This window comes from Daucus carota, chromosome 7 (genome assembly GCF_001625215.2).
Source record: "Daucus carota subsp. sativus chromosome 7, DH1 v3.0, whole genome shotgun sequence".
Lineage (NCBI taxonomy): Eukaryota > Viridiplantae > Streptophyta > Magnoliopsida > Apiales > Apiaceae > Daucus > Daucus carota.
The window spans coordinates 35,773,435-35,789,032 of NC_030387.2; the positions used below are offsets into that span (position 1 = coordinate 35,773,435).

The 15,598-nt window shown below is 34.3% G+C and overlaps 3 protein-coding genes across 3 annotated transcripts; all 3 read left to right on the plus strand.

Annotated features, from left to right (window-relative positions):
• The first annotated feature begins 6,024 nt into the window (after positions 1-6,024).
• On the plus strand, positions 6,025-7,634 carry LOC108194058 (uncharacterized). The gene has a single exon (XM_017360950.2). The coding sequence runs from the start codon at positions 6,165-6,167 to the stop codon at positions 7,347-7,349; it is 1,185 nt and encodes a 394-aa protein (XP_017216439.1). The 5' UTR covers positions 6,025-6,164; the 3' UTR covers positions 7,350-7,634.
• Positions 7,635-11,216: 3,582 nt separating this feature from the next.
• On the plus strand, positions 11,217-14,606 carry LOC108193919 (protein SUPPRESSOR OF npr1-1, CONSTITUTIVE 1-like). The gene is made up of 4 exons (XM_017360773.2): positions 11,217-11,437; positions 11,967-13,080; positions 13,242-13,526; positions 13,617-14,606. The coding sequence occupies exons 2-4, from the start codon at positions 12,958-12,960 to the stop codon at positions 14,127-14,129; spliced, it is 921 nt and encodes a 306-aa protein (XP_017216262.1). The 5' UTR covers positions 11,217-11,437; positions 11,967-12,957; the 3' UTR covers positions 14,130-14,606.
• Positions 11,310-12,600, plus strand: LOC108194979 (TMV resistance protein N-like). Its single transcript, XM_017361913.1, has 3 exons — positions 11,310-11,437; positions 11,967-12,298; positions 12,398-12,600. The coding sequence occupies exons 1-3, from the start codon at positions 11,310-11,312 to the stop codon at positions 12,598-12,600; spliced, it is 663 nt and encodes a 220-aa protein (XP_017217402.1).
• Positions 14,607-15,598: the final 992 nt, after the last annotated feature.

A 15,598-nucleotide genomic window follows, 5' to 3' on the forward strand; every position in this document is an offset into this window, starting at 1 on the left:
AGAGGCCCTCTTCTCTTCTTGTCCCACCTTGCCTACTGCCTTCTACTACACCTATCGACAATCTATCTATTCTCCGTGAGGGCCTTGCCTCCTCTTGCTTTCTCATCTGCACCCTTCATTGGGGGTTTCTACTTTATGGTCTTTTCCGATTGAATTTTTCTTTTGCCTAGTTATTTTTTTTTTTTTTATCAAACACCAAGTTATATACACTTTCACTTGAAAATTTATTTTTTAAATTTTGAAAATTGATAACAACAAAACATTATTAAAAAAATCATATTCTGACAATCCAATTCAGATCAAATCCCGAGCCTTTTTCAAAAATCAAGTTGAAGTTTTAAATTTCAAATCTAAAAATAAGCTGAAGTAATCAACTTGGTTAATCTACAAATCCATTACAGCCCCAAAAATCATGCTTTGTTGGTGTAATTGATAGCAGTACTTATATTTATAATTTGAACTAAAGTCTTCACGCTACTCGACGTGGGACCGAGGCTTTTCACTCGCATGTTCATATCATGTTAATACATGTAGAAATTGAATTGTTAATCAAAATTTGAAATTTTTGGAGTGTGAGATGGGAAGACATATATGTCGAATTGTGAAAAGGACTTGCCATAAAATTTGTCACATACATGCATTAGTTCATTAACAGGCGGCAAGCGAAGTAGTTTGGCTTGTCGAAACATGCACAATAGCAACGTTTGGTTTCCGAGGGTGCAACCGATTCGAGTGAGTTTGGACAACTGTTGCCTATTTTGTTTGTAGCTTGTGCTTATATGACTCGATAACATGCATCTACAAAACACCCGCACATATCGCTTTTAATTATGTGTTTTCAACTGTTTCATATTTCGGTAGTTAGTTGTCTCGACTTTATTGTAACAAGTCACGTTAGCTCATACAATTTGACCCCCGAGTCAAACGTCCTCACCGAACAGAGATCTCATATTCTTGGGGGCAGGTACACATTGCAAAACAATAAACATATACTCCGAATTTATAAATTTCTAATACGGATTCAAAATTAAGTTTTAACTTAATGATTTGATATAGGGAAAATAAAGTATATTAGCATAGTGAAAATACTGTAACGTGCTCTTGCTTCTAGACCTGTGATATGTATATGTGAAAAGCTTAGAATATATGTTAAAAACGGTGGATTTCAATAATATTCCATGTTTGACCTGACAAATATATCAAGAATTGTAACGACCAAATTTCTAGTTTTTTATTGAGTTATTTGATCCGAGAGTTAGCATGAGGTTGGAAATTATGAGGTTGAAGTATCATTTCTAATATAATGTGTTTGTTTAACTACTAGAATGTATAAATTTAAAATATTTTTGAGTAATTATTTTAATTAATTTTAAAATATTATTTTAATCAATGTTTTTATATATATATATATGTGAGTTGTCGATTTAAATTTGTGTGTTATATATATATATACATATTATAATTCTATAAATAAAAATAATATAATTTTTTTAAAATTTTTCATACCCATCCATGACATGTTGTCACTTAAATATAAAAGGTTCAATCTTGTGAATTTGGAATATGATTTTTTTGGAAAAAAAAAAATCAACAAAAAATAGGGAGAGAAACGAAAAACAGCTGTAGGCTGTAGCTTTGAAGCTCTTCAGTCGAACGATTGCTATGCGCCGTTCAATTTTTTAGACCGAGATCTTCGTCTTTTTCTTTTGTCTACGGAACGAATTTCAAGCTACTCCCTCCGTCCCAATGAATTATATACATTGGGATCGGACACGGAGACCAAGAAAAAGTGTAAGAAATGAGTAAGGTTAGATGAAAAGTGGGTAAAGTGGTGGGACCCACATATTTTTTTAATAATAGATTTGAGATAGTGGAGTAAGGTAGTGGGTGTAATAGTGTTTTTATTATTATATAATGGAGATAGTGGGAGAATGTAGTGGGTGTAGTAGTGTTTTATATTATAAAAAGTTGCTATTTTGGGAATGTATACAAATGATGTGACATCCCAAAAAGAAAACTGTATAGAATTGATTGGGACGGAGGGAGTAACAATTACTACAGCAGCAAGGTGGATTTTTTGAATAAGGTCAATTCGGAACTCTTTAAATACTACTCCAACACTTCCAAGTTGGTACTGTAAATCTAAAAATTTATGGGAAATTTTAAAATGTTTGACATTGCATATGCGCATTTGTCTGAGATTTCACGTGCCAAGTAAATAACCGTTTGCATTGAAGAGTTATTTAGTCTAGCTAGTCGGTTGCGGTAGGATCTCTATTAAATTTTGAAGAATCTTCTTATCTCTCTGTAACTTATAAACATGCCATTGTTTTTGTTTACTACACACAACACTTTCACTTTGGACCCAGAGAATTGAGCAACTCAGAAATGATTTAGCATGTTATCTCCTCCCAGTTTGCCTCTTTGCCTTTGCCGTAAGAGATCAAAATTTTGTTTCTCTCCGATTATAGATATTACTCCAATATTAAGGGTTGGACGCCTATCTATACTATACTATCCTATAATAAGCCAAGGTATAATTTGTAATCCAAGATTTTAGTTATATTTTTTGGTTTGATACTCTCATTTTGGTACTACAAGTCTACAAATGTGAGTCTATTAGTCTTACATTATTAAACAGTTTCAAATACTAAAAACACTCCTAACAATACATTATCATATAATATTTCATTAAAAAAATTATAATGAAGTTATAAATATACAATTTTGAATATCTTTTTAACAAGAACTTTCATATAACTTTTTTAACTTTAACGTGTTCTATTTCAATATAATCTTTTCAACTCTAATCTTAAAAATTACTATTGTCAAAAAAACCAAAATTACAAAATTACGTTAAAATTCGATTAAGTAGATTACTGAATCTTTCAAAGGTATTACACGATCGGCTATACTTGGAAAAGATTTGAATTTTTCGATTTTTTTTGTTTTTAAATCCACGTGTACTAAATTCGGATTAAATATACTAAAATCCTTATGTAAATATATATTTATTCGGGTTTGTCCATTTTCAAGTAAACGAGAGAAAATATAGTTAGTTGAATAGTATAATTTAATTAAAATTCAATCTATTAATGCTAAAATACTAATAAAATGATGTTAAAATATAAATTATAAATAATAAATTACGAACTATATATCCGCCCGTGCTTCGCACGAGTTAAAGCCTAGTATGTTGAATTTGCGAGCCTACTTAAGACATGTTTGGAAGTGTTGTCGAATATTACCATATCATCAAAAAAAAACTCTAAAAAAGTGTTATTCTACAATTATTTAATAATTCTTTTGATATTTGAGTTACAATAAGAAAAAATATCATATTTTTGGATAAAATTTATGACATATTTTCATAAAAAATAAAAAAAACATATTTTTTAGAAATATGTGGGACCTGTTTTTAGATATACATAACAGATTTTCATCACAAATTTTAATAATTACATGTGATTTTCACAATAAACGGTAAGTAAGAGTAAGTTGCAAAACGACAATGGAATTATACATGGCATGATTTTAGTGGCTAGATTTTCATATTTGTGATATAAAAGTTTTATATCAGTGTGAGCTTTCATAAAATGGTTAACTTTATAAGACGTCTAGTGTAAAAAATTTATATTACTGTGATCTTTCATAAAATGGTTAACCTTATAAGACGTCTAATGTAATTCCTATGACCACCGGTGCTTGTTAGGCCTCATGTTCAGTCCTTTTCTTTCAATTTATCAATGATACTATTAAATAATCTATTAAGGATTTTTCATCAAGACTCGTTAACATTTAAAATAAACGAAGTTTGATGTACAATGATCAGTATAGTGAAACAGTCAGGTGAGATGGAAGATGAGATTCATTAAGGCTGCCGGTTAGACACGGCTAGACGCTGTGCTGCAAGTGTGTTACAAACGTTTACTCATAACACGGATCTCCATGCCCACTTAATTTTATACCCAACCCTGCACACTTTCACCATCCTCTTAACTAACGGCATCTCCAAGAGACTCTTCATTTAGGCTTCTAACTTGAGATTTGAGGAGGAAGAGGAAAAATGTTGTTCCAAGAGACTCTTAAGTGGCTCTTAAATCACTAGGAGCCTCTTGTTTCTCTCTCCTCTCTCCTCAAAGTTAAGAGCCACCACATTGCTCCTAACTTATTTTTTCACAATAAAAAAATCCTTCTCTCCAATTCACCTCCATCTTTCCATCTAGTGGAGCCCAATATATGAATAAAATATGAAATAGAGAAGAGATGTAGAGAGTATTGTTGGAGTTTACACTCTTAACTTTGTCCTAAATTGCTAAGAACCACATTTTTTATATTATATTTAAGAGCCAACAAATAGGCTCTTGGAGATGCTCTAAACACATACGGTATGAAACACTCTTTGTTTGACAGTATTGACAGGACAAAGTGATCATAATTTGAAAAATTATATTTTATTGAATAAATATTTGATCATACTTAACTACTAATTAAAAAATAAATTTAATATATTAAACATGATACACCAAGATTTATACGTGTAAAACTCTTTTAAAATAAAGAACTTAAATTATGAGATCGTAGTTCACTTAAATAAGAGATAAGAGCAACCTAAGTCATCTAAAACTCTTTAAAAAAATCATTAATATGCATTATAAATTAAATATTATAAAAATTATGTAAAAAAAACTCAATTTCAATGATACATTCTCATTGTATGTAAATATAGGAAGCCTGTTGATATTGGTTATATTTGTCGAAAATCCACAAAATTATGAGAAATGTGTAAGAAGATTCCACATAATTTATTACCATACTGAAGTAATATATTATATTTATAATAATCTAAAACATTAAATATTGCTATTTTTAAAATATAAACAACCGATATGATCAATATTATCGAAACATTATATCTTACAAATTTAACAAATTTTATATAATATCCTACAACTATTTAACCATCATATTGGAGATGTTCTAATATACATACACAAATTTTATCTGTGATACATTCCGAAAAATGCATTTAACTGAAATAACAAGATAAAAGCGATAAAAATCCACACGATACCCTCCAAATTTTAGGATAATCCGATTATTGAAACTCTGTAAAAATCGTAAAAACAAGACAAGGAGTAAATATAAATAGAAATAATTTACAACATTTTCAGTATACAAAAAAGAGTTTGCGTTCATTTCAATTATCTAAATGTTAAATCGACTAATATTAGATAGTTCATTTTTACTTTAAGAAATCAAAATTTATATTAATATACACTACCTTTATATGATCTTATATACTTTTTATTTTTATCAATTAAATAATATATTAAAATTTCAATCAAACAATGATCAATTTAGTAAAGAAAACATGTAATTAGGGACGGAGTAAGCGGTATGTTGAGCACCTAAGCATGCACATACGTATATCGTTTAGTAGTTTTTTCAATATATCTATATTATTGTATTAATTATTTGCAAAGCAATACATTTTATTGTTATATAATTACATTTGAAATATTAAAATCTTTAATCACTATTTGGGCCGATATTGCCTTTTTATTTTAAAACATATTGTAATTGTTTTTTTTTAAAATGATAGCTAACACAACTAAAAATGAATAGAAGAAAATCTATGGAGTATTCCCACCGTCCCAGTCATTTGTATACAAATGGCTGGGACACGGAGACCAAGAAATTGTGTAAGAAATGAGTAAAGTGAGATGAAGAGTGGGTATGGTGGTGGGACCCATTTATATTTAATAATAGATTTGAGATAGTGGAGAAAAGTAGTGGGTGTAATAGTGTTTATATTATTATAAAATGAAGATAGTGGAGGAAAGTAGTTGGTGTAATGATATTTTATATTATAAAAATTTACTACTTTTGGAATGTATACAATTGATGGGACGTCCCAAAAAGGAAACTGTATACAATTTACCAGGACCGAGGGAAATATAATTACTCGTAGAAGTTATGGTCCCCACTACCCACCACCAGCTATAAGTAGTCCAGTTTTCCACACAAAATCTAGAAATCTTCCCATTTCACTATACTTTACTCTCCCTTTCTCACTCCATTCTCTCTCTCCCTCTCCGATACGCATACAAATACCAGCATAACTTCACAAGCTCCTTCCACACAACACAAACATTACAACAATGGTGGACGTGGACCGGAGAATGGGTGGCCTTAACCCGGCCCACCTCGCCGGACTCCGCCGCCTCTCCGCCCGAGCCGCCGCATCGACACCTTCCACTCCACAACCCCCACGTAACAGCCTCCTCTCATTCAATTCCCTCGCTGATAAAGTCATCAACCATCTCAAAAACTCGGGTACCCAAGTCCAACCCGGACTATCCGAACCCGAGTTCGCCAAAGCCGAAGCTGAGTTCAGCTTCGCTTTCCCACCCGACCTCAAAGCCATTCTCTCAGCCGGGTTGCCCATCGGACCCGGCTTCCCGGACTGGCGCGCCACCGGCTCGGCTCGGCTCCAGCTCCGCGCTTCACTCAATTTGCCCATCGCGGCTATCTCGTTTCACATTGCGCGTAATGCTTTGTGGTCCAAGTCATGGGGTCCGAGACCCATTGACCCGGAAAAGGCTCTTAAGATGGCCCGAAATGAGTTGAAGAAAGCGCCGCTATTGATACCCGTTTTCAGTCGGTGTTACATTCCGTGCAACCCGACTTTAGCGGGTAACCCGGTTTTCTTTATCGACGAGAATCAGATCTTCTGTTGCGGGTTCGATTTATCCGATTTTTTCGACCGGGAATCGTCTTTGTTTCGGGGGTCCGACCCGGTTTCACTATCCAAGCAAAGATCCGAGAGTGGGAAATCGGCTGCGGCTCTATCGAATTATTCGCGGCGGAGTTTAGATGCGGTGACGGGAGGGAGGACGCCGAGATGGGTCGAGTTTTGGTCGGACGCCGCCGTGGATCGCCGTCGGAGAAATTCGAACTCGTCGTCGCCGGACCGGTATTTCGAAATACCCAGATTGGGGGTACCCGAATGGGTAAACCAGTATATTGATCGGGTCGGGTCGGTTTTGAAAGAAGGCGGGTGGGCCGAGTCCGACGTGAACGAAATTAAAAATGTGTCAGCCTCGGGTTTTTTGGACGGTGAGATGATGTGTTTGGATAATCAAGGCCTCCTGGATGCTTTGCTCTTGAAAACGGATCGGTTTTCGGACTCTCTCCAAAAAGCCGGGTGGAGCTCCGAGGAAGTTTCGGAAGTGTTCGGGTTCGATTTTCGGATCGTGAAGGAGAAGAAACTGGGTAAGAAGCTGTCACCCGAGTTGGTAGAAAGAATCGGCAAGTTGGCTGAAACGGCATCGTTTAAACAATAAAAAAAATTGTATATACATGAATTATAAGAGTAATTAAAGAAATTAAAATGATTGAGTCCAATAATCTGTATTGTACTATTATAATTTTGAATATTTGAGGTGGTAACAGCTATACTAGTCGAATAATTAAAATTTTGGAGGCACAGATTCCGAGGTCACGGCTGCACCTGCACGTGTGTTTCTTTAGTTTCAAAAACTGAGCAGTGACTGATGGTACTTGTATTAGTGTAATGGTGCAGTAAAGATATTTTGGTTGAATATCAATTGCATTGTGCCATTTTTTCACATTTTGTGTACAATGTACAAACCTCTGCCCTGCTGTTATTTTTGAAATAATATTTGTTGGTCATGTACAAAACAACATTCTTTCAGCATTGTAAGTACCAGGTCAGTTGATTGCAATGTGCATGTAAAAATATTTGTGTGGTTTTGTAATAACATAGTACTTGAAATTATTATCTGAGTATCTGACAGTCATATCTGAAATGTTGGACAATATATAATCCAGCAATAATGGTCGAATTCTCATTCCACAGTTTTTATTAGTTTCGGTGTCTAATTTATTCGATTATTTCTCACTCTCTGGTCTCTGTCCAGGATAAATTCATATAGTAGTTTTTCTCAGAATTTTTGAGATGACTTTTTTGAGATGAGTCAGAGTTGAAACCGGACTCAAAATAATAAATTCTTAATTACTTGTTCTATTAGTTCAAGTTCTGAAGTGAAGCTGGTAATAAATTTATTGCGTCCATCATATTTTTAAGAGAAAAAAAGAGAGTAAATCTCGTGAATTGTACAGGAAAAATATGGAGATGAAAAAGAAAGACAAGCACGGACATATCGGTTGGGAAAAAACCTTTTTTCTGGTTGGAGAATGTGGTAGCATCTATCGAGTCTAGTGGGAGACGTGAGAGGCATGGTTATGGAAAGCGATGTTTTAGCCTTGCCTTGAAATTCACAACACCAAACATTTCAATGGATTTGATTGTGTTTGATTTTACTATTCATTCCAAACACAATCTTACATGCATTGGACCATTACACACAAAAATACACCCCACCGTTTTCATTTTTATTCTCCACATAAATGTGAAACTTGTTTAAACAAGACTTATCATCTGATTTTCCTATAACAAGCTGACCAACAAAGCCTTTAAGTTGAATGTGAAACTACACTGCTGTTTTCCTCTAAACATCTCTGTCTCCAACTTCGGTTTTGTCAACAAGAGAGTTGGACTTTTCTAGTTGTTTTTGTCCTTTTCTTTCTCAAGAAGCGTTTGGGTAGAGCTACTAACTTCAACGAAAGGGGAAAACAAGTAAACCAAGAGCATGTGAGAGCCATTAAAATGAATAGTTAGGAAGCTCCCTTGATAATTTGTAAATTTTGAAAATGTTTGTGTAGGGTTATGTGGTGGGGTTCTTGAAATTGATTGTGTGGATGCAGAGGCCCCTTGTTTTCTCTTTTCACCTTTTCATACATGTAACATGTGTCTTTCTCTGTCTCTTTGTGGTATTTATTTCTTGGTACTATGTATAACTCCACTGCTATCACACAATTCACGGTCACCATTTTCAAACTCCTTTCTTTTACTGAATTAAAATTAGTCGGTTAATCTATTGATTTAAAAATTGTCGATTTTATTTTCAGTAAATTAATGATTTTTAATCAAATCAGAATGTAATATTATCGATAAAAATACTATTTTTAACAATTTTCAATATATCAAAAAACTTTAGAACATAATTTTTACCACTCAAAACACTTATTTTTTTTTTTTTAAACTATAACCGAGTAACCGACATCCCTTCTACTTGTGCTACGAAATGTCGAGAATTTATACATAAATCATGAGTATTTAGTATTTAATATTACATTTAACTTTTATTATTTGGATGATGTATAATACAAAAGAATAATATGAAATATACTTAATGAAGACTTGGCGAGTCGTTTCCATAGTTTTTATCGTCAAACTAAACCAAATAGGGCTTAACTGCTTCTCAAGTATATGATTCTAGCTGATGAATGGTTGTTAATTGCTTAATACACACATGTTCCTGATATGATGCAGGTTAATTAATAGGATCCGAAGTACATGAAGATTCTTAAACATGAACGAACATGCAAACAACACAACAAAATTCGGGAGCCACTGAGTGGGCCACCCCAATCATAAGATTTTAACTTTGGACCGTTAGAAAGTCTGCTTTTGCGATTAGATTAGAACCCCCTGATCATTTTCAACGGCTAATCCGAATCAAGTGAACGCACTAACGTTATGTTCAACAATGTGGCTCGATCGGCTCCTTTTAATCACAAGGCTTATATGCGATTTGGTTATATATACATCTAAATAAAAATTCTCCTCCAATGTCAAGCACCTCTAAACTTCTATCTTCACATAATGCTTTCCATTCTATGTTTTTAGGAGCATTTTTGTTCAAAATAGGAATTTAAATTTTTTTTGTTTTAAAGTTGAACAATACCGTTTTGTGTAATAAGTCATCAACTGACCTAAAGTTAGTTAATTTGAGATATTTTGCAGTGAATTAATTTTTTCAAAAATTTTTAATAAAATTTATTCATAAGTCATAAGTTACTCATAAATCACATTTATATTTATTATTACATTTTTTAGCAACCCATAAACCAATGATTTCAAATTATCCTAACATACATCTTGGATTCTCGGCTTACTACATTAATATTAAGTCATAAATTATAATTTTAATCTCGACCAAACATTTCGAATCTAGTTAATAAAAATGAGAATGAATTTGTACCATAAATATATATTAGAATCTGGTAAATTATGTAAAGTGAGAATTGTCTGTTCAGGTATTTGAGGTTTTCTTTTAAGTGCAGAAAACTTAACCATTTCTCCAAGTATCTCCGGTTCATAGTAGTTTGCAATGATCATACCTCAGTTATAGTGTTATGCTTTGTTTTGGACACCATCGTTCATACTTCATAGTTATTGGCAAGAGCCAAGACACAGAAATAGTAATACGACATGGGTGTAACGGTTAACCATCAGAGCAATTGATTGATTCACATCACATGCGACCCAAGCGTCAATAACTCCTCCTTCACGTGCCACCGCCCAGACTCTCACGTGCGTGGAAGAAACATACAGTTAGCCTTTTTGCACATGATGATGATAGGAGTCATCTGAAATCTCGTAAAGAATGAAAGACTCAAATCTACTGTATTTGCTGCTGGGCTACACCTACCTATTAAATTCCTAAGCTAGATTTCAGTCTTTTCCGGTTCTTTTTCTTCATTGTCGTCCCTAGTTCATCAGCTAGGCCTCTGCCCTTGCCTAGTAGTAGGTTCGCTATTTTAATTTTGTTCACGTAATTTTCAGAATTTTGTATTACATAATTTTTTTAAAATAATAACAAAATCATTTAAAAAGGTTGTTTTTGTTACAATTATCAATTTCATTATTTGTAAATTGAAAAACCTGGTTCATGAGCTGTGGATATGATGCGTGTAGTGTATATATGAACTTGAACAATGCGTGTTACTTTCTCACACCTGTGTGACTGCAGTAAGGCTAAGACATGACAAGTTTACTTATGAAATACGCATAAATTTAAATTTTATTGTTCAGCGGGTTAATGTTTTCTCCTCCCAAATTTAACTTTCATGGTCTTAACGGTAAGTTTGAGCATAGGAGACCTTGATATTGGTCTGGCCCAATTAACTTGTCATAGCACTTGAAACAGTTGGTCTGTTAAATTTTCTCCTTTCTACTTTATATTCATAAAAAAAGCCCATCTCTCGAATCTTAACTAACACCAAACTTATCAATAAAGTGAAATAACGTTTCTGTCCATGCATCTCTGCCTTTTGTTTAGTGTTGACTCCATGCCAGCTCTTGCAATCTTCAATAATTTCAAGCTTTAGCATCTTAATATCTTTAGCTCGTAGAGATCTATAATTCTTACAAAGCAATGAAAAGATGGGTTATTGTTGTGTTTTACAGCATTCATCCATTGGTTGTGCGACACGAAACTTGGAAATTTAAAGAAGCTTTTGAAATACATCAAGCTGGATCCTTTCCATGTATATCCGGAAACAGGTAATTCAAACTTCTTAGCCACTGGATCCTTTCCATGTACATTCTTAACTGGTTTCTCCAAGAACAATACTACATATCAATACTCACTCCGTCACATCCGATTGTTTATGTTTGGAACGGAGGATCAACATGTATTTTAAGACTCGTATAAAATATAATTCTTAAACTATACTTTGTAGTCCGAGCGCTCCATTCCAAACATAAACAATTGGATGAGACACATGAGTACTTTCTAGTTAGGCGACAGATTTATATCCGTTGAGAATTTTGTGCATACAGGGATGAGAGGGCTATCATTGTTAGTGAAATGAAAAAGTAGTCAGTTATTTTGTGCTCGCACACTAGAATAATTGTATATATCTATCATGATTTTTTTTTCCTGATACTGTAAATCTGTAATTTATAATTATGACCTGGTTACATAAAACAACATAAAGAGTAAATTAGTCTACACGGGTCCTAAGATTAAGCCATTCACTACCTACCATCGCTAATGTATACTGTTATGTTTTATATAATTGAATCGCAGGTCTGAAGCTGATGTTATCAATGAAACTGTTGATGAGATTCTACTCAACATAAATTCCAAGGGTTTAGATGTCGCAAAGCATCCTGTTGGGCTGGAGTCTCGAGTTAAAGAGATAACAATATTGTTGAGCAGTGACACAGAAGGTGTCGTTAGGATGGGAATATATGGGATGGTTGGAATAGGAAAGACAACACTTGCTAAAGCTCTGTATAATCAACTTTTGCTAGGAAGCTACACGGGAACTAGCTTTCTGGCGAATGTTAGGGAAATTTCAGGGACTACAAATGGCCTAGTATCTTTACAACAACAACTTATTAGCGATGTGCTTAAAAGTAAGAAAAAAGTTAATGTTCACCATGTTGATCAAGGAACTAAGTTGATAGAAGCTAGAATTTGTTGAAGAAAAATTCTGGTTGTTATTGATGACATAGATGAGCATAAACAATTTGAATCATTAGTAGGACCATTTGCTCCTGGGAGTGTAGTTATAATAACTACAAGGGATGAAGAGATACTGGATACTATCGATGTGGAAACCAGATATCGATACAGAGTAAATGAGCTGGACGATGCCGAGTCACTGGCACTATTCACCCGACATGCATTTGGAAATGATAAACCAAACAACACATGAATGGCGATGTTTGAAGATATTCTATGTCATGCTGGTGGACTTCCCTTGGCTATTGAGGTATATGGCTCGTATCTGTATTAGCGATCCGAGGTAGGATGGAAATCTTACATTGAGAAACTGAAGCGAATTCCTATCAGCAGCAGTATTCAGCAAAGACTAATAATTAGCTTGGATGCCTTAGAATTGGATGATCCTGCGCTGAAGAAAATATTTATTGACATTGCTTGTTTTTTCATTGGAAAGAACAAAGAGGAGGCGATCAAAATATTGGAAACTTATTATTCATACGCAGATCATCATATTGATATTCTGAAGAAAAGATGTTTACTAACTATTGATAAGAGAAAAAGGTTAGGCATGCATGATTTGCTTCGGGATATGGGAAGAGAAATTGCACGCAACAACTTTCCTGATGAGCCTGGAAAACATAGTAGATTGTGGGTGCCTGAAGATATATGCGATGTGTTGAAGAAGCAAAAGGTAACTACAGTACATATATATTTAGAAGAAGGTTTCAAGTTCATTTGATAGTTTTATATGACTTCATATAATACAACATAACTCATCAACTATTCAATCTCTTAATAATCTCTTTAATATATTGACAATTGATCGACTTTTCTTCTTTGTAAATGTGTTAGGGAACAGAACTGATTGAAGGTATCATCCCTAGCAACCATTTCTACAATTCACTAAAGGGAGTATCATGGGGTACAGAAACATTCAAAAGGATGAGTAGATTAAGATTTCTTTACCTTGAAGTTGTCAATCTTACTGGAAGCTTTGAACAGACACTTGAAGATTTGAGGTGGTTCTGTTGGGATCGGTGTCCTTTAAAGTGTTTACCATCTGAATTTTACCCCCACAAACTTGTTATTCTGGAGTTGCCTCATAGCAGTATGAGAACAATGTGGGAGCCAATCAATGTAGGTATTCTGAACATGTTTTTTCTCATATATGAAGATTTCTAGGATAATTTCCAGATCAATTTCTAATCATAACACTCATTTGTACAGGTTCCGTATGTTTTTGAAAGATTAAAGACTCTAAACATGTCGTGTTCTCTAGAATTAACGACAACTCCAGACTTTAATAAATTTCCTTATCTCGAAACCTTAGATCTTCAGGGATGTATAAGCTTGAAGGATGTCCATGTATCAATTGGAAGTTTGGCGAGACTTGTTTCACTAAATTTGCGTGGCTGTGTGAACTTAACAAGTCTCGAATATATTTGCAACTTAAGAGTTTTGCAATATCTTAATGTGGGTGGTTGGAGTAGTCTGGAAGCATTGCCTACAGAAGTGGGGAACATTGAATCCCTAATAGTGCTTAATGCAGAGAAACTATCTGTTTTGGAATTAACGGATTCAGTTGGCCGTTTTAGTAAGCTTATTGAGCTAAACTTATGTTCTAACAAGAACCTAGAGAACTTTCCCAACACCATTTGTAACTTGAGGGCACTGGAAGTTTTAAATGTTAATGGTTGCAGTAGTCTCAAAGAGATACTGGATACTATCTCTATATATTAGTGGTTTGTACTAGTCTCGAAGCATTACCTGCAGCATTAGGAAATAATATATCCCTAAAAGAGCTCAATGCGGAGGGACTAAGTGTTCCAAAATTACCAGATTCAATAAGATGTCTTGATAAGCTCGTTGAGCTGATATTATGTCATAAAAAGAACCTTGAAAATCTTCCTGACACCATCTGCGACCTGACATCGCTGGAAATTCTCAATATTTCTGGATGTGAAAAGCTAGAGGTACTACCTGATCACCTCTGGAAGCTTACAAGGTTGAGGGAGCTAGATGCTAGTGGTGCTACTCGGTTAAAGAAACTTCCAGATATATAATCAAGCCAGGTTGCATTATCATTAGAAAAGTTGAGTTTATCCAGAAATGTCATAACTGCACTGCCCTCCGGTATTGGCAAGCTCTCAAACCTCGAATTTCTATATCTTAGAGATTGTCGTCATCTGTTGTCCATTGTAGAACTTCCTCCGGCTCTGAAAGTGCTGAAGGCAGCTGGCTGCACATCTATGGAAAGATTACCAAATTTATCCAATTTTAAACAGTTGGCGATATTGGACCTTACAGATTGTACTAGTTTGACGGAGATTTAAGGCTTGAAAGAACTCACTTCTATCAGAATACTTGATGTGGGAGGTTGCAAGTCATCTCTTGTGACATACGCCTCAGAAAACGTTTCTTTCAGGTTATGTAAATTTCGATTAGTTAAACTGCTATTATTTTCCATTTCATGTTTCCTTGGCTGTTTGGTTTAAATTTTGATGCTAGATGTTCCATTTCATTTCAATTGTTGCTAATCTTCTGATCTTACATATGTATCCATATGTTGGTTCAGTAGTGTGAATTATAGGCTTCTACAAGTTCTGAAACTCTGTCTTTTCTAAATCAGATTCAACTCCTACTCGTTGGGACGCTTTCTCGAAATTCAGCAGTGAGTACACTGATTTAACGAATGTCATGGAGTTTGATCATTGAAAGATCATCCTGAAGGACCTGAACTATGCAGAAGAGACTCTGAATTATCAAGGGATCCAAGACATCCACTGTTGCCATCTCGGAAATCCGGCTTTGTGAAAGATAGTTCTACAGACTGCAGATAGCCATCTCAACTCAACATATTCACTTCGCTAATCAAACTGCAGAAAACCATTTAGTTAACAAAACCAAGTGGCATTCATGTAATTGTTCACTTGGTAGCATAGTTGTAATTTTGGGTATTGATCCAATAAGCAGTAAATTTAGCCTGCATATTTTTTGTACCGCACGATGGCAAATTCTGAGAAAATCATGTTCAATTTGTGTTTATCAACTTGATGTTTCTTTGGTGATTATCTTATAACAATGTCATAAATTGGGGCTTCTTGATGTTTCTTTGGTGATTATCTTATAACAATGTCATAAATTGGGGCTTCTATTTGTAATGTAGAAATTTTCATTTTCTATCAAGTTTAAATACTCAAAGCCTGTGA

What these genes read in the sequence shown, in the direction of transcription:
- LOC108194979 (XM_017361913.1), top strand. Translation starts at nt 11,310, where the DNA reads ATGAAAAGATGGGTTATTGTTGTGTTTTACAGCATTCATCCATTGGTT. An exon ending in CCATGTATATCCGGAAACAG is followed by an intron (nt 11,438 to 11,966) that starts GTAATTCAAACT and finishes ATTGAATCGCAG; the next exon opens with GTCTGAAGCTGATGTTATCA. An exon ending in TATTAGCGATGTGCTTAAAA is followed by an intron (nt 12,299 to 12,397) that starts GTAAGAAAAAAG and finishes TTGATGACATAG; the next exon opens with ATGAGCATAAACAATTTGAA.
- LOC108194058 (XM_017360950.2), top strand. Translation starts at nt 6,165, where the DNA reads ATGGTGGACGTGGACCGGAGAATGGGTGGCCTTAACCCGGCCCACCTC.
- LOC108193919 (XM_017360773.2), top strand. Translation starts at nt 12,958, where the DNA reads ATGCATGATTTGCTTCGGGATATGGGAAGAGAAATTGCACGCAACAAC. An exon ending in ATGTGTTGAAGAAGCAAAAG is followed by an intron (nt 13,081 to 13,241) that starts GTAACTACAGTA and finishes TAAATGTGTTAG; the next exon opens with GGAACAGAACTGATTGAAGG. An exon ending in CAATGTGGGAGCCAATCAAT is followed by an intron (nt 13,527 to 13,616) that starts GTAGGTATTCTG and finishes TCATTTGTACAG; the next exon opens with GTTCCGTATGTTTTTGAAAG.